The 18885-nt window shown below is 41.7% G+C and overlaps 1 protein-coding gene across 1 annotated transcript; it reads right to left on the bottom strand.

Annotated features, from left to right (window-relative positions):
* Positions 1–555: 555 nt before the first annotated feature.
* XKR7 (XK related 7) lies at positions 556–15753 on the bottom strand. Its single transcript, XM_072414291.1, has 3 exons — positions 15225–15753; positions 13189–13388; positions 556–10413 (listed from the first exon to the last, which is right to left on the bottom strand). The coding sequence occupies exons 1-3, from the start codon at positions 15566–15568 to the stop codon at positions 9461–9463; spliced, it is 1497 nt and encodes a 498-aa protein (XP_072270392.1). The 5' UTR covers positions 15569–15753; the 3' UTR covers positions 556–9460.
* Positions 15754–18885: the final 3132 nt, after the last annotated feature.

Here is an 18885-nt window from a genome sequence, read left to right as displayed (position 1 = left end):
CTATGCAAACCATAATTTAAGGCCCTGATGAAGGAAAAACAATCCCAAAAATGTGTCGGCTTCTTATCAACCATGATAAAATAATTCTCTTGGATTCTTGCTTTCCCCATACTTTTCTGTATTCACACAATGAACCTTAGAGGCGTTACCTAACCAGAGCCAGTTAACTCCATAGTACATTGAGGAATAATACCCATTCTGATTCATTGAGCAAATGTAACCTTTGACATTACAGGAACATATATAAAGGAATGTGTTATCATTAACTAAAAATAAAATGCAAGATCAATCTTAAAACAAAAGTTGTGTATCTAACGAAGGAAAGAACAATGGTATTTAAACTGAGGGTTAGTTAGGTAGGATATAAGGTAACCAAGTGTCCTTCCAGTAAAACTCCACCTGAAAGTCTCCTGCTGAGATTTAAAAATGTATAAACGTAGTTACAGGGGTCAGCCAACATTGATAAGTCATTTTAATTACAGTTCCACACAACCTAATTACATTTAGGACCCGTGTTCTGTTTGAACAGAGACATAAAGGGGAAAAAACATCAAATCAGTTGATTGAGTTTTATTTGAGAGGAAATGAAGAGGTATATGAAGAGGAGTGAAAGTACAATCCATTGCTATCAATATTAAGTGAATTTTATAACATTTGTTATTGCTAGCACAAAAGGAAAAAAAAACTACATCCTCCAGACTGTAAATTTGGCATCCTGTTTAGAGGAACTTAAAGTGAGCTTATGACCATGACATATTAAATTAAGTAAATTTAATAAAATCCTGTTTAAGGGAACTTAAAGTGAGCTTATGACCATGACATATTAACATACATAAAAACGATTTACGTCAAGTCATAATATACCTCTGTAGCTATAGGCATTGTGGAGAAATTCATCTTTATAGGGAAGACCTAAAATTACAATTCCATTTCCCTTTACATCGTTGAGCAGAATCGGGTCTGCTAGCCATTCCATATAAACACACAGCAGGTTATACATGAATTTATTAGAACTTATTCCTTCAAACAATTTGCAACTACAGAGCGCAGGGACAACTGCTTGTTGTCCACAACTACTTTATTATCCATAGTCCGGGAACAGATTAAACCTAAGCAGCTAATAATTTATATATGGTAATAGTAAATTCCATGGGATTTGTAATTCTTTTAAGCTGGCCTTGTGATGTACCCATTGCACTGGCAGGAAGTTGGTTCTGCCATTTTTTTCGTGTCATTTCAAAGCTTCTGGTGCTATGTTTGCTTATCAGACAATGATTGGGCATCAGGAAAGGTACACATGATGACCTAAAGCTCAACTAGGAAATACAGCTATTTTCTTCCACCTTTGCAGTGTAAAAGGAATGTGGGAATCACAAGGCTAGCTGAGCAGGACTGTAAAGTTAAAACATTTTAAATATATTGTTTTTGATTTTGTATTTAGTTTATAGTCAGGAGTTGTTATGTATGTTATCATAGTACTTTATATTATAAATCACACACTTAGCTTTCACATTTTCCTTGTAGTGCTACCTCCTGTAGTAAAACAATGAAAAACGACAAATCTGCTGTTTATTTATTGGTATATATTGGGTTATAAATAAATACAGTGAGCTGCTGAAAATGCAAAGCCCACTGTGCCCATCTTAATGGCATGAAAGCTGGACATCTCAGGACCCAAAGGAAATGCATTGCAAACTCTGAAAAAATAACACTGACAGGATGAGAAGTTCCAATTATACCTATGCTTATGGAAAAAACTTACAGCGTTTCCTTCACCTATATTGCATGTCCTTATTGCTGTTTCTTTATTACACAATGCTCTAAAATAAGACATTTTCCTGAAAACACCATCCCATAAGTGTGATATGGTACATTGGATCTATAGGGGATTGCTTTGGGATCAGCGCTGAATACATCCCAGGAGCCAGGGAGTCTAAATATATTAAACCTTTCCACAAAACTTTCAAAATAAAAAAGCCAAAATATTTTTTTCTTAAGAATCAGGTATGGAATGGTTGTCACTCCATTGTTTTTTTTTCAAAATCAAGTAGCAGGAAGTAAGAGGAAAAGTGAAAGGATATCCTCTCTTAAGCTATGTACACACACCAGACTGATGTCACTATTGTTTACCTTGGGCAAAAATCTATTGCGTGTGCAGCGGGCCCCTGCTGTCATTCCAAAGAGAAGACCATTATTATATCCTATAGAAAAGGATGCAGCGGGGTGCCTCCTGCTCATCATCCCCTCCCGAGAGAACTGGACAGCGCTGTGATAAAGAAAAATCATTTACAGTAACAGAAATGTACCATCTTTAGACAGCCGTCACCAGACCCATTGATCTTATTGTTTCTGCGACAACTTGAACATTTTGGATTTGCCATGGCATTCTGTCCCATCAATAGAGAGAGAGGATCTCCTCACCAAAGACATTAGATGTTCCAACCCTTCAACATTTTACAAATACAAAGATATTGATTGTGGTGACTGTACCACAGACAAATATTGCCAGAAATAATTATTATATACAATATTCATAACAATATAATTACCATCAGAAGATGTATATATAAATGCACGCTCTGCTTTCTTTATGCTCTCATTCATGAATAGTATATAAAGAAATGTCTGTATTAGGATTGCAGTGTTATACCTGTATGATAACGGTTATTATATAATGTAGATTATATGTTTATTACCAGTATTTAGTGACGGGTTTGTAGCAGCCGGTAACCAATGTAATCTATTCCTCCCAGGACAATTGACAAGCAGTTGGGGAGAATTGGAGATGAGCACAAGCTGTTGAGATTCTCTGTATTTTCAATACAATATTGACCAGAGAAGCTTTCCTGCTCATGCTCATCTCCTTTCTGCAAACCTGCAAGCAGCGGAGAACATGGCAGTGAAAATTGTCAATCTCTATCTAACAAACAAAAAAAAAGTAAAATTAGCAGCATGGTATAAGAAATATGTGCAAAACTGTTAAACAAATTATTTTTTCTCAAACAATTATCATACTATGAAAGTCTTCTACCATTGCAAAGCCTAATCTGTAAAGTATATAAAGCTAGTCCGTATTTACAGTGTGACCATTAGTGTGAGGATGTGGACCACAACCAAGACTAACACACGCAGAACAGTAACTTACACCCGATCAAGTGATTCCATTATACATTACAAGGTACAAAAACAAACATTCCAATATTGCCTGATCAACAATAACTTTGGCACTGCCACCTTGATATATGAACTAGTCACACTGGTCTACCCAATATTTGTGGTTCAGGACTGCATTATATTGGCAACTTATATTAAATTTGTCTATACGACCTAAACAGAGAAGAAGCCTATCCCACCATCCAATATATCTGCACAGCGATGGCACAACAGTCACCATTGAAGCACACACTATTAATACATCCATACTAATCTGCTTCAACACTAACAATGGCATCTAGCAATCACTTGAAAATCAAACAACAGATCACAGAGACATCAGGTTCTTCATTGTGAGATCCACTGATGTGCATTCCTATATTCTAATTCAAGTGGGCAAAGAAGATGTTGGGACATTTGTTTAAGATGCCATTAGTGGATTTTAGCGCGGTCTGCTATTACAATACTACGACTCGATATTAGTAGAATTCCAAGACATTAAAAGCCTGTTTTGCCCCCACCCAGGGCAGCAGGACACGTTGTTTTCCCTCTGCTCCAGCTTTCTAAAAAGTCGAACGCCTTCTTCGAGGGAAAGCGAGGAAAGATAAATGCACAGATTTTAGAACATGCGGTACTCAAGCTGTCCCTGGCCATGCAATCCATAAACCTGAATGAATTAATTATAGACAGGGACATGTTGATATGGTTACTGTAGAAGCCATCTTGTTCAGCTTTTACTGCACAGCTGAGGGACCTTTGATTGGTGAGATATGTGCAAGCCATAAGCCACCATGTTTACACAAGTTATAATACACATATGTGCCTCATTTCATTGTAATAACTAAATGCCCCCACAATTCACACTGTGATTTCATTTCACACATCCCTCAGCATTATGTTCAGCAATAAACAATGAACAGAACCAGCCTAGGAGTTCCTGGAATCAGAAGTGTCCAAGACACGACCTCCTGGCATAAATCCAAATACAATACATCAGCCTTATTTCAGCCTGTTCTGACTATAGGACACAATAGGCAAATGTCAATGCAATGTCAGAATGCTACAGGAGCATTCACAAACAGGTTTTCCAGGTTTTCCAGTGTCATTATAACTTTTATCTAGTGCAATATAAAAGTGGAGACGCTGACAAAGATAAGTGCATGCACTATAAATTGGTGAATGTCACATTGCTGTATTCAGACAAATAACACCAAATACAAGACACAAAGACCTATTCAATCTGACAATCTGACCTGTGCATACCCACAACTACCACCAACATTACAATTTTACTGATATGTGTTTATCAAAGAGGAAGTATAGTCCCCCAATATTTTACCTTCCCTTTGACAAATATGCAAAATATAATTTTAAAATAAAACTAAAAAAGCTTTTAATACATATATTATTTTAGACCCTGTGATATCATCTCTATGCAATGCAGGCAGATCAGGGGTTGTGGGCTTCTGACTCTCAAGGGCTCTCAGCCCTGATGCAAGCAAAATACAGATAGTCCCCGGGTTACATACGAGATAGGGACTGTAGGTTTGTTCTTAAGTTGAATTTGTATGTAAGTTGGTACATTGTTTTAATAAATGCAATTAGGACAGATGTTTGTCTCAACGTATTATTAGGCAGCATGGTGTCAGTTACTGTATAAAATCCTCACTGTGAGTTAATCACAAACAAAGCAAAAAAGAAAAAAATCTTTGGGGAGCCTAGACATTCATTTCCTTCTGAAGCAAGCTGTGCTTTGATATGCTAAAAGAAACAACTGCAGAGTTTGTCTTGGACATTAAAGAATTACAAGAGGCTGCAGAAAGAGCTCAGTCCCCGAAGATCACCCACAACCTCAGCTGTGTTTAGCAAAAAATGTCTTTTGCAAGTCATGCAAACCGCCCCCTCCCCCCTTCAAGCGTCCGTTCTGCACACAGCGAGCAGAGAAGCCCCGTTTGTATCTAGGAGGCGTCCGTATGTTTGGATGTCCTTAACCCGGGGACTACCTGTATGCGATTTGTATAGATTTCATAATGCTTGAAAGGGTAGATGCCACTTTCAAGTGACTGTTTCTATACAGACTGCATTGGATAACAACCACAAGCAATGCTGAGCCGCCATGATTCTAATATCTGAAATAAAAAGAATGAATGGAGTAGGCCAGGGCCAGTTTTTCTGAGAAGGAAAAAGCCACAAATTTCTGGATGGCCAAGAACTGATGAGGACTTTACCTGATTTGGCAGATTTAAATGCATACTGTAAGAAGCAGATAGTGTGTAGTGAATTTAAAGCAAGGTACGAGAGCAGAGGAGGGAAGCCTTATAAACAAGGCTAGAAAGGAGGGAGGGTTGAAGCTCAGTATTAAACCATAATTTACTAGCCTACACCATATGTCACCGCTTAGCATAAATATCTTCTCCACCATACGATATGAGCACATTAAACTGAGTATTCCCATAAGGATATCTCTCATTATATATGCTGCAAGGTATCAAGGCTAGGTGCTATTAAAAAGGGGCTGTGACAGGTAGAATTCATAATTTTAACTTTTCTATTTATATCTGACTGTAAAGTGCAAGAATAATGTCAGCTGTGAACAGGCAGAATAATGCACAAGCCCTAAAAGTAATAGAAAATCATTTTTAGCAGGTTTTTCCTACAAACGGAGTACTGTGCTTGCTGAAAAAAGGAAGACGGTGATCTAGCAGGTTTACACAATGCAATTAAATGGGGAATATGCAGAAAGAAAGAAAAAGCGGAATCCAGGCAAAATCCTTTCCCATGAAAAGCAAAAGTTATATTATTGTGCAGGAGCAGGAAGAAGAGGCAGAACAGAATTTTAGGCTAAAGAATGAACAAGCATGTGGGGGCATTACCAAAAAGGAATCAACCATGAATCATTGTTAGAATGTAGGTATAAATACAGCGAATGTTACAGACCTGGATGCTCTAAGCAGCTGTCTGCTGTTAATAATTGCTCTTTTACTTATTAAGACTTTATACAAATGTGTGACTTAGAACATGCTAAAGCCAGAGGCGGCAAATGACAAAGAGGTCAGCAATGTCAGTTTTCAGGATTTCAGTATTTAGTAGCTGCTTGATTTAAATAATGTAAGGCCTTGTGTATATGGGAGTTGTTGAGTACGCTGCCTTTTCCATTGGGATGCAATGCTGCTTGAACACAACAGGCTTCATTTGACTTGCTTCACCTGAATAGCAAACTCTCCTCAGAAAAAAAGATACTCCATGCAAAGCAGGTCAAACAAATTCACGGAATTGTCATCTACACTACACTACTGAGGTTATTAGGACTTGGTGGACCTGCATTTAAAATGTGTTTTAAATGCAATAAGTGATGCCTGTATACACAAATCCTAATAAGGGTTTGATGTGTAATTAACAGACTTGCTTTTACCTAACATGACTGTAATAATGAGACTCACGCTCTCCAAATATTTGTAAAAGGGAGTGCACTATCATGTAGTAAATGTAGGGCAGAATAGGTCCACATCTGGAGGAGAACCCTTTGCTGCGGCTTAAATTTGATACAAGAAGGCAGCAGAAATCATATAAAACCGGCCTATTGAAATACTATGAAAGAATAAGACAGCATACATACTATTATAATTGCACTCAGAAGCCCATAACCAAATATTTTATACATTCATTGTAATTATTTCCCAAGTCTATTGCTTTCATAATAAATCATTATTAAGACAGACAGACAGCATATATAAAAGCCTGTCGGTCAGGTATTAGGCCTTAAAAAAAGCACAAACACAATGAATAAAAGTCTCATTGGTTGCAAAACACAACATGACTTTCTCCCTTCTACTATTTTTGACACAAGTCCCAGATTCTGTCAAACTACATTCCTTGTGTTTGTGATGGTTTATTTAGGAAGCTGAAAATCAAAGTGCTGTAATTGTATGCAGCCAGTCAGCACTCACCTTTCACCAGTCTGACAATAGCAATATCATCAAGCCTGACTGACTGCGACAGGTTGATAGAGCACAATGATCATTTTTTAATGTTAAAAAGATTAACAAACCATTTGGAGAACGAAGAAAAATAAGATATGATAACAGCTTAATCTTACTGAATGGAGCAAGCAACGCAAGTATTTATGTACCCATTAACCACATAACTCGCTGATGCCAGGTTGCCTGAGATTAGTGTGTTAGTTTTGCCTTACTAAACAAATCAAGCCATACATGGAGCTGGGCACGCTTACCCTGTCCAATGTGGCAGTGTTTGGCCTTGCCTAAGGGATGCAGGGGTATTGTGCAATGGTAAAGCAAAGGAGAAAACAGAAGCTCTAGATACTCCATACAGTAAAGGGTGAGAAAATGAGGGCAATCAAGCAATCCCTGTGTCTCCCTGCAGCTGGCACTATGCTTAAAGAACCAGTATCTGCACATTTGATAACTGCTGGCAGGGTGCGGTACCAATACTGAACATTGCAGCCCCCACTCCATACCTCATGTTGTATACCAGTGGTCGCCAAACCTTTTGGACAGACAGACCACTAAATTTACCAGCTCCAGACGATGCATGTGTGGGGAGCCGGGTGTCACTCAAAGGGAAAGAAACTTCCCCTTTAGTGACGTCATGATGCCAGAACTCACCCACTCTCCCATCGCAGATCTGAGCCTGCAATGGGAGAGTGGGTGGGTTGTGTCCAGAGACAACCCACCCACCACCCTGAGTCTGGGATCTGTATGGGGGACATGGTCTGCGGCTCTGGCCCATGCGTTCCCCCAGCAGGGTCCTTCTCCTGACCCCACTCGGGGGCGCACTGGCCAGAGCCATGGACCATCGGTTGGCAACCGCTGCTGTATACCATGTATCGTCTCCCAAGATACATAAGTCCCCTGACATGAAAAGAAAGTAAACACACCACAACCTCGCCACCAGTGTCAACCTAGCCTGAAAATCATTGATCACATAAATTCTTCAAGTTATTGCCTTGTCAAATGTCTGACCTCAAGCACTGTTTCCCAGCTCCTGAGCGCATAACAAGGTAAAAAATAAGAGCCCTGTAGTTGCCAAAATTCTTGTCTGCCTTTAGTAATTTCACATTGTTATGTACTCTCAGCAGTAAATCTTTTAGAAGACCATATAGTAGTAGTACAATATTAGAATTATTATTATGATATTTACCAATGTCCACTTGTAAATGACCTTCAAGAATAGGAAACTCCAGTTTATAAAAGAATGCTTTAAAAAGGAAAAGAAGCAAAGTGCCACAGCTACCAAACAATGATATGGAGGTGTAAAGCTGAAAAGTCACATGGTGGTTACAAGATAATGTACAAAGCAGAAAAACAATTGGTAATTGTTGTCTGCAATTTGTAAGCCTGGCTCAGTCATTGCAACCTATCCTATGCAGTGACATGAGATATTCCAAAGCTAAATTCTCTTCTGGGAAGGACCAAACTGTCCAGAGAACACCGTCATTCTGGAGTGAATTTCATCTGAAAAGAAAGATCTAATATTTAGTGAATACTTTCTATTATTTAGTGTGCTGTACCTAAAAAAAAAACACATTCTACCCCAAAGAAAAGAAAATTGGAAGCTCTATAATGATCATTCACTATATTGCCAGTTTTACCAATATATGGTGGCCAGAATCGTGCTATTCAGTAGGAATCCTTGTGTTTCCAAAATATTAGATAGAAATGGTTACTTACAACCATATACACAAAAACGACACTATCTACAGTGACGTTTAAGGAGTACTTGCAGACAATATGCAACCAGGTATACAAAAATACATACCAAGAACGCATGTGTAGCACCAAGTGTACAGGAACTGGGCTTCAAGCACTGGTTTTAGGCTCAAGGCCCTTGTTCTTTCACCAATATACATTCCTAACAGAACCTTCTTAGAACACTGGCTAATCATTACCACTAATTGTTGGGCTTTGGGTTTTTCCTTAAACCATCAACAAACTCATGGCTCACAGACAACAACAATGCCACAATTATGGATTGGAAGAGCCCCCTGGGACTGCTGCGTATGATGTTTGCTGATGGAAGGCCTTTTACATTAGAACTCCTTCTACTTGTTAGGTTTGACTCTCCATTATTACATTATACTGGCCAACTGAAATTATATCCAGCATCCAACCTTTATAAAATTGTTTTCTTTAATAGCCTGTGATTTTACATAGCTATCAATAAACTGCAAATGACCGTTCCACCGTCTCCTTGACCCTTACAGACAGCGCAGAGCCACTCACTGACCAGCCAGACTCCACAGATTGATTACACAGTCTTCCCTGTGCCGTATTAGCAAATGAAGAAGTCACACTGTGGTTTCATATTCTGTAAGTTCTTGTGAGGTCTCTAGAGTGCGGTACTGGACGCGGGGGGTGGCCGGAGAGGTATATTCAAGAGCCAGTATAGTCTTTCGAAGCCGCCGGTCGATGAAATGTGCATCCCAAGCTGGGTACTTTTTACGTGGAAGATCTATACGAATGACAGGGCCTTGACCCCGTGGAAGTCTTGTCACAGGTGTTGGTGGAATGCTAGATCGCACTTGAAACACTGGACCACAACTGTCCCTGTCCCCTACTGCCATGTCTCTTTCTTGTTCTGTAGTCCGTGGCAAAGTACGGGGAAGGCTCTCCGTGCCATCCACTAAAGTGGCCTGTGGAGCCTCAGGTCCCTCTGTGAAGACACAGCTGCTGCTTGATGGCCCAAACATTGGACCATTAGGATGGAGGAGGCTGTAGTAAAGCAGCATAAAGAAGACGCCAAGAGCAAAGCTACAGAAGACTGAGCAGACGATGAGGAGTGCGTAGAAGTCACCGAGAGGGAAGAAGTTACGGTTGTAATACCACAGAACTGTGAGTACCACGTTCTCGGTCAAAACTATGATGTAGTATGCGGTCATCCTACAGCGAGTCCGACCCTCACGGACGTTGAACCAGCAGAAGATGTAGATGATACCCAGCACCATGTTGTAGATTATCTCCTCCCAGCGGGACATGCAGAAATCTGTCTCTCCTTGAATGATCCAAAAGGTCATGACACACCAGTGGGTCACTATAAAAATGCCAAAGTAAAGGTGAAATTCGGACGCAAAAAGGGAGAACGCCAAAGCTCGGGCAGCGATGGTAAAGAGATGCCACAGGATCTGCACCACCGCCCCCTTGTAGGACATGGGCATCTTATCATCACGAGAATCCCTCAGTACCTTCTGGTAAGAAGCAATCATCCAGGCAAGAGACAGCAGAGAGGCAGAGGCTGACAGACCTGAGTAAAAGACAAAAGAACAGAAAAGAAAGTAGTAAAAAGATGTGAAAAATAAATCACAGGAATAAAAGAAAAGCAATTCATCAATTGGATAATGCAAGGTTGACCAGAGACTGTTAACAATCACTTCGCTAAGCATGAATAATCATACTAATAAAGGATGGAGGAGAAGAATGCTTAGACAAATTTTATAATCAATATAAATCTGAGGATAAAAAAGCAGATAGCAAGAAATGACTATGGACTTGGCATTATAACCTAAATTGCTGAAGTGGAAAAAAATAATATATACTAAATAAAAAATGAAAAATGTAGAAGTGCATTTATATTTCTCCATTTTTCACATGATGTCCGTATGAATACTGTGAATAGACACTGATCTGTACCTGATATGCAAAGTAAAAGTAAAGATTGGAATTGGGTTATGAAAAAAGATCCCACACTTTGAATATCCCATAGAACAAATCCAATATTAGAAAATGATACCACTACAAACCTAATAATAAAAGACTGCACACCAAAACACAAAAACTGGACAAGAAAGGTTTTAATTAGAAATGCAACAAAGACACCAAGGGTAAGTTGAAAAGATCCACATCAGAGATGAGGGTATCTATCCACTGGACCACTTGTAGGCTGTACACTCCATAATGTGACGATTTATGTAAAAGTGGCGATTGCTTGAAGAAAAAAAATATGAAAATATTTGGCAATTGCCCAGAGGCATATAATGGACTCTCCAATTACAAAGGTTAAGGGTATGTGGTAAGATGAGTCTAAAATTCAACTCATTGTTTATGGGAAATGCAAGGTATAGTGCAAACCCATCACATTCCCACAGTAAAACATGGTGGTGGCAATGTCAAGCTGTGGAGATGTTTTTCTTTGGCCGAGACAGGAAAAGTGGTCATAATTGAAATAAAAATGAATGTCACTAAACACAGGATAATTCTTGAGGAAAGCCTGCGTCATTCTGCCAGAGATTTAAGACTACAATGTCCCCTTCCAAGACAATGACCCTAAATATTGACATAAATGACGTGGTGTGAATACCTGTGAACAATCATGATTAGTATTTTTTTCCTCCTAATTATTGTTGATGTCACGAATATTTTCCTCTTTAAAGAAGTAGACATGTTGTGTAAATTTAATGTTGCTAACCACCCAAAAATGTATTTTAATGCCAGGTTGAAATACGAGAAAACAGGACAAATGCCGAGGGGGTGAATCCTTTTCCAAGGCACTACATATTGACTGCCTACTGCAACCAGGCAATAAAAAGAAAACTCATGCAAGACCACAGACAGACAATTAAATTCAACACGGAAACTTCAAAAAGAATGGTTAAAGCTTGGGAATAAGAGCGTTAGGTTAGTCTGAATAGAAAAAAGGGAGACGTGTGAGGAAAGAAAATGAAAAGGGGAGAGAAAGAGGGTACAGACATGATAGAGAGTGAGAGAAGAAAGTGAAGAATGAAGAGAAGAAAAAAAAGTTTGAAAGTAAGAGCAACAAAAAAAAAAAAGGTGACAAACAAAAATGTTCTATTTTCATCCAAAGCCCCTAATTCAAGGTGCATAGCACAGAAAACAGGTTGAGGCTAGAGCACGTGGAATCAGGGGGTAAAGTATCTATGCGGGACTTCCTGGAAAATGTACCTTGCAGGCAAACCCCCCCCACTGATGTTACAGCTACATTCATTACCGCTGACGTAAATTATTCATCATCACACAGTCATTTTATGCTACCTCAATCCAATATGAAAGGGCATCTGGAAACACTCACAGTTATATGTGATGAAACTGAAGTCTTGGTTGGAGTTAATAGAACTGAAACCCCTGCAATCCCAGATTTAAGGGGACCTATACTTATCATGGAAAATTACGACAAAAATAATAGATTTTGCATGTCATGACAGCCAGGTTACTAACTTGAATGTCTTATGTAGAAAAGATTTTATTTATTGCTAAAATTCAGACAAACAACTTAGACTTCTTTACTCTTGGCCCTCCTCCCCACATGTGAGTGAACAGTGAAAAGAGAAGAGGCTGCCTGCCACTCTCTCCCACCCCATCAGGAAACTATACTGGGAGATATGAGCTGACAATGCTGACCTTAACGCACAGAATTCTGATTCCCTGGATATAAATCTGATGTGTTGGTGTCAGTAGGTGCAGTCACACACCTGAAAAAATCATACAGATATCACAATTACTGAACACCTGAGCTGTATACTCATTCAGGGATTCGGAAGAACAGAATACCAAGCAGTCAGCAATGGCAGCTTCCAACATCTATTTAATGCAGAGCAGTTTATATATATATATATATATATATATATATATATATATAAATACATAAATATATATATATATATACACACACACACATACATATATATTTATATATACATTTATGTATATCTACTTTATTTATAAATATATAAATATATATATATATATATATATGCACATACATAGACATATATAGGTATATCTACTTTATTAATTTATATATATATATATATATATATATATATTTATCATATAAATTAAACTGGTAAGCTGTTAGACAAGATAAGGATTTCATATTTCACTAATGAGAAGAGCTATTTAGCTATTTTCAATACGCGGTCAAGTTTAACACATTTCCCTTGTTAGAGTTTTTTCGGTCAAACCCATAATGGTGTGGCTATGGAAACCAGAGAATGGGGACTGCAATTCTTGCAAGTGTGTATACTTGTGTATTGTGAACCATAATAATTAATATTGCACTTACCCTGAAGGGGTTCGACAAAGCCTTGCTGTACCATGATGCAGAGCTGCAACACCAGCTGGGGGGCGCTCTTCAGGAAGGTCTCTAGGAGTCGCAACATGCTGATGTCAGCACTCTCGAACATCATGCGCCAGTAGAAGTGTCTGCTCTGCTGCTCAGAGTTCCATCGGCTCTGCAGACCAAGGTACAGTGCTCGCAGGTATCTAATGGAGAAAAAAAAAAGAAACGAGGTCAACGCTACTTTATGAAGTCCACTGAAGTTTTTGTAACCACAGGCAGTAATGCAAATATTTTTTTTATTGAAAAAATCTAAAGCCAAATCTTTAAGATGGGGTTACCTTTTAATTCCTGTTGTCCTAAGCAGAAAACAAAGAGATTCTCACCAATGTGACATAAAAAGGGTTCTATCCACTGCAAGCCCCATTTCAATCAGTATCAGTGTACCCCCAGTTCTGTCATGATCACATCATTCCTCCCACCATCATTTGTCATCTTTTCACCCCGGTTAAAATGCCCCAACAGTCAGCGTCTCTTATGTCTATATCCTGTGAAATTAGTTCCATTTATTAAGTGATTGGCCAGTACTCTTCCAAATCAGTTGGTGTCCCAATGATTTTCCAGATGTTCTTTTAGAAGAAACCACCAGCAGTCAATGTTCTCAAGGTCAGTGTACCTCCAGTCCAGGCAGCGTAGTCTTAGTGTATCATTGTGCCATCAGCCATCATTATTCAGCTTCCCTTTAGGAACAAGCTTTATCATTGAATTTTTAGACTCTTTCAGTGTACTCTCAGGTCCTGAGGTATTGACCTGCAAGTGTGGTTGATGTCGCTTACATTTCTAATTTGGACAGTGTTCCACCGGACATTATCATCTAGCACCTACTTAGGAACAAGATCTGTGCTCAATGTATCTACCTGTCAGAGTACCCTTGGGTCCTGCTAGTTACTGCCCTACCTATTTAGTTGATGTCTTCCACATTTTAGGCAGTGTAACACCAACCACCATCATTTAGCACCTGCTTTATGTATCAGGTCATGTATTCAGGTCATTGTCCCTTCAGGTCATACTAGTAATGTCCTGCCATTTTACATGTCTACATTTCCTCTCATTTGGGCAGTGTACCACCAGCCAACATCATTCAGCACCCCCTTAGGAATAAGATCTGCCATTGCTTTATCTTCAGTCCCTTCTGGTCAGTGTTAGGTCCTACCTGTTATTACCCTGGCTATTTGGTTGACGTCCTATTTGGGCAGTGTACCACCAGCCAGCACTTTCATAGGCCAAAGGTCAGTCATTTTCCCCTCAGGTCCTACCATATTGGTGGTCTGTCAGTTTAATTGATGTGCTTTACATATCTCCACACCGGATACCATTATTCAGCACCACTTAGGATCTGCCATCAAAGCATGAATAACCATATGCAGTGTCCCCTCAGGTGCTGCCAGTTTAGTTGAGTTCCCTGAATGAATGGGTAACCTATGAGAAAATCTCACTAGGCACCATCAGTCTGTGTCCCTATAGCAGCCTGTGTCCCTATCTGTGTCCCTATAGCAGTCTATGTCCCCCTATCAGTCTGTGTACCTCTACCAGTCTGTGTCCCCCTATCAGCCAGTGTCCCTCTACCAGACTGTGTCCCCTAGCAGTCTGTGTCCCCCTAGCAGTCTGTGTCCCTCTACCAGTCTGTGTCCCCCTAGCAGTCTGTGTCCCCCTATCAGTCTGTGTCCCTCTACCAGTCTGTGTCCCCCTATCAGTCTGTGTCCCTCTACCAGTCTGTGTCCCCCTATCAGTCCAGTCTGTGTCCCCCTATCAGTCTGTGTCCCTCTACCAGTCTGTGTCCCCCTATCAGTCTGTGTCCCTCTACCAGTCTGTGTCCCCCTATCAGTCTGTGTTCCCCTAGCAGTCTGTGTCCCCCTATCAGTCTGTGTCCCCCTATCAGTCTGTGTCCTTCTGTCAGTCTGTGGCCCCCTGTCAGTCTGTGTCCCTATAAAGCCTCTGGGTGTCATTGTCCCTCCATCCCTCTGCAGGTTGCATGCTCTCACCTCCAGACTTGTCCGAGCTGCAGCAGGTGGACGGAGCCCTGCAGGATCCAGGCACAGAGGCGGCAGCAGGCTCGGTTACCCCCGGGGGTAGCGGGGCTGCGATCGGTGACCACCCAGCTGAAGCTAAGGCTCTGGGTGAGCAGGGAGGGCAGCAGCACCAGCAGCACGGTGGGCCAAAAGCAGCTGAACCGGTGCTGCTGCAGGTATTCGGCCGCCAGCCATAGGTCAGACGCCCCGTCCGAGAAGAAGACCAGCAGCGCCACGACCACCCACAGCCCGTCCCGGAGAGAGTAACGGGGGTACCGGGGAGCCACAAGACCACCGTCCGACTCCGCCGCCATCATGGGAGGAGCCCACTTCCGGGGCCACACCCGGCTCCGCTGACATCCACAGGGGACTCTTAATGGATCATCACCCCTACCGGATCCCGGAGAGCCTCTGAACCCCCGGATCCTTCCCGGAGGGGCGATCACCGGAGGGGCTTCTCATAGAAACACCGGGCAGCTGGAATTTAGGAGAGGAAGATCCCTGTAAATAGGGGGTGGGGGCTGAATTTATCCCTGGGGGGTCCCTATAAAAGCGAACCAGTCACCGACATCAATTACCAAAATCATAGGACAAGAATCGTGTCTGTATTACCCCCACCATACAACCAGATACCCCTCCTCTTCCATGCCCCCCTCCCATCCCAAACCTCCTTCAATTCAATACCCCCTGCTCCCTCCTTTCCACAACCTAACCCCCCCCAATCCCCTTCTTCTACCAGACCAACCCCTCTATTACAAAAATCTTTCCACCCCTCTCTTAAAATGTTCAACACCCCTTCTTACACCCCTTCTCCTTCCAGACCAATCTCTCTCCTCTATTACAAAGACCTTTCCATCCCTCTCCTAAAATAATTAGTGCCCCTTCTTACACCCCTTTTTTTACCATCTGACCCCCCACCCTGCCCAGACCCCTTTCTCATTCTGACCCTTTTTGCACCCTTTGTCCCTGATCCCCTCCATTCCCAGATTTGGGATCCTATCCCTTTCTCCCCTGACCCTTCACCCTCCAATACCCCTTCCTTCCACATGGTACCCCTGGGGTATTGGAGCCTATCCCTTTCCTCCCTGAGCCCTCACTCCCCAATACCCCTTCCTTCCACATGGCACCCTTCCATCCACCAGCCTAATTCTCCTTTCCATGTACTCGGTGAATGTCACATTTGTTGCTGTCCTTGGTGCTGAATTCCCAATACAGATCTCTATACTGACACCACATACAGAGGAATGAAATTCTAATTATTGATAAATACATTCAATCAGGAACAGGATATTCCAAAAATGAAAGTGGAACTCCAACCAAAGCCACTTCATTTTAACCCTCTCCACCCCATAGGAGAAACACATGCCATGCTTATGTATTGTGATCATACCCCAGGTCCCTGCATGCACCTTCAACACCAAACTGTACATTTACCACTTGTTCAAATATTAATTCCCTTTTCCTGCCAGAGCCCAGACATCCAGATTTAGCTTACCCCATTTCCATGGGGTATTGGATCCTATCCCTTTCCCCCCTGACCCTTTACCCTCCAATACCCCTTCCTTCCACATGGCACCCCTGGGGTATTAGATCCTATCCCTTCCCCCCCTGACCCCTCACACTTCAATACCTCTGCCTTCCATATGGCACCCCTCAATCCACCAGCCTAATTCTCATTTCCCCCTGACCCTTCACACTCCAATACCCCTTCCTTCCACATGGCACCCCTGGGGTATTAGATCTGGTCCCTTTCCCCCCTGACCCCTCACCCTCCAATACCCTTTCCTTCCACATGGCACCCCTGGGGTATTGGATCCTATCCCTTTACCCCCTGATCCACCACCCTCCAATACCCCTGCCTTCCATATGGCACCCTTGGGGTATTGGCTCCTATCCCTTTCCCCCCTGACCCCTCACCCTCCAATACCCCTGCCTTCCTAATGGCACCCCTGGGATATTGGATCCTATCCCTTCCCCCCCTGACCCCTCACACTTTAATACCTCTGCCTTCCACATGGCACCCCTCCATCCACCAGCCTGATTCTCCTTTCCCCCTGACCCCTCACACTCCAATACCCCTTCCTTCCACATGGCACCCCTGGGGTATTAGATCCTATCCCTTTCCCCCCTGACCCCTCACACTCCCCCCCTGACCCCTCACACTCCAATACCCCTTCCTTCCACATGGCACCCCTGGGGTATTAGATCCTATCCCTTTCCCCCCTGACCCCTCACACTCCAATACCCCTTCCTTCCACATGGCACCCCTGGGGTATTAGATCCTATCCCTTTCCCCCCTGACGCCTCACCCTCCAATACCTCTGCCTTCCACATGGCACCCCTCCATCCACCAGCCTAATTCTCCTTTCCCCCTGACCCCTCACACTCCAATACCTCTGCCTTCCACATGGCACCCCTGGGGTATTGGATCCTATACCTTTCCCCCCTGACCCCTTACCCTCCATTACCCCTGCCCTCCACATGGCACCCCTGGGGTATACAGCCATGGAAATTGTGTTGTTTGTAGCCATCACTTCCCAAAATTCCTATTCCTAGTTTGTGCAAAAAGATTCCCATGAGAACACTTTTCACAATCTACAATTATGCAATTGGAATATCACTGTCTGTCCTTGGCACCGTGTAAACTATGTGTTTAACATCCCCCACCCTGACCCCTTTTCTAATCCATCTTGTTAGGTTACAGGACAAACATTTGTATTGAACGCCTTTTCAACTGGTGTCTTACAACTTAAAATGAAGTCAGGTGACTCCATTAAGGTCAATGTATTACTAGGGAGGCTGCACACTATCACTCTTTTAGAGCAGAACTCTAAGCAGATATAAAAGACACAAATGAATAGATCATTAATGCATTTTTACAGCAGTGTTGGTATAATAATATGACCTTATATCAGCAGCAGAGCTGCAGTTTAAGAGGAAGAAGCAGCAAAAAAAGCATGCTGATAGGAGTAGAGAGAGGAGTGATCAGATAACTGAGCAGGGGTGGGTTCAGGATGACTAATGATTGATGCTGCCACCCAAACTGAGGACATCTAGTGGCAGAAAAAGAGTACTGCATGCAAATCCCTGGATTGAAGGAGAATAATGCATTAAAATCTGAAAAAGATCTGGGCAATTCTTTTTAATCTTGCTTTCTTCAGTTCTGTGTTAAAGATCCCAGATCAGATTAAATCAGGCAACCAGTAACTGTAGACAGCTATGCTAGGAATAGCAGCCTCCCTATGCTCGCGGTGCAGGTTTACCCCAGACACATACCTGAAACCACCCTTTAAATAATTGCAACAGTTTAGCGCTTATTTTATTTCTGTTCATTTTATAACAAGTCTGATGTTGCTCACAATACAACAAAGCAAGTTAAAAAGAAAAAAATGATAATTATAGTAATTCTCCCCAGCCAGCCATGTATGGAAATACACTGAACAGGGTAATGCACACAGACATGGAAGGGTATAATTACAACATTAGTTCTCATTTGGCTTGTCATCAAAAGATGTTACTGCTCAATGCACAATAAGACAGACTGCGGGCTGGAGGAGGGAGTGACAACAAGATTGCAATTCTGTAGGAAAGCATCGAATTCATGAATAAGCCTTGCATAATACACTCCCTCCAT

Source organism: Pyxicephalus adspersus, chromosome 6, assembly GCF_032062135.1.
Source record: "Pyxicephalus adspersus chromosome 6, UCB_Pads_2.0, whole genome shotgun sequence".
Classification (NCBI taxonomy): Eukaryota; Metazoa; Chordata; class Amphibia; order Anura; family Pyxicephalidae; genus Pyxicephalus; species Pyxicephalus adspersus.
This window is presented reverse-complemented; position numbering and strand designations above follow the sequence as displayed.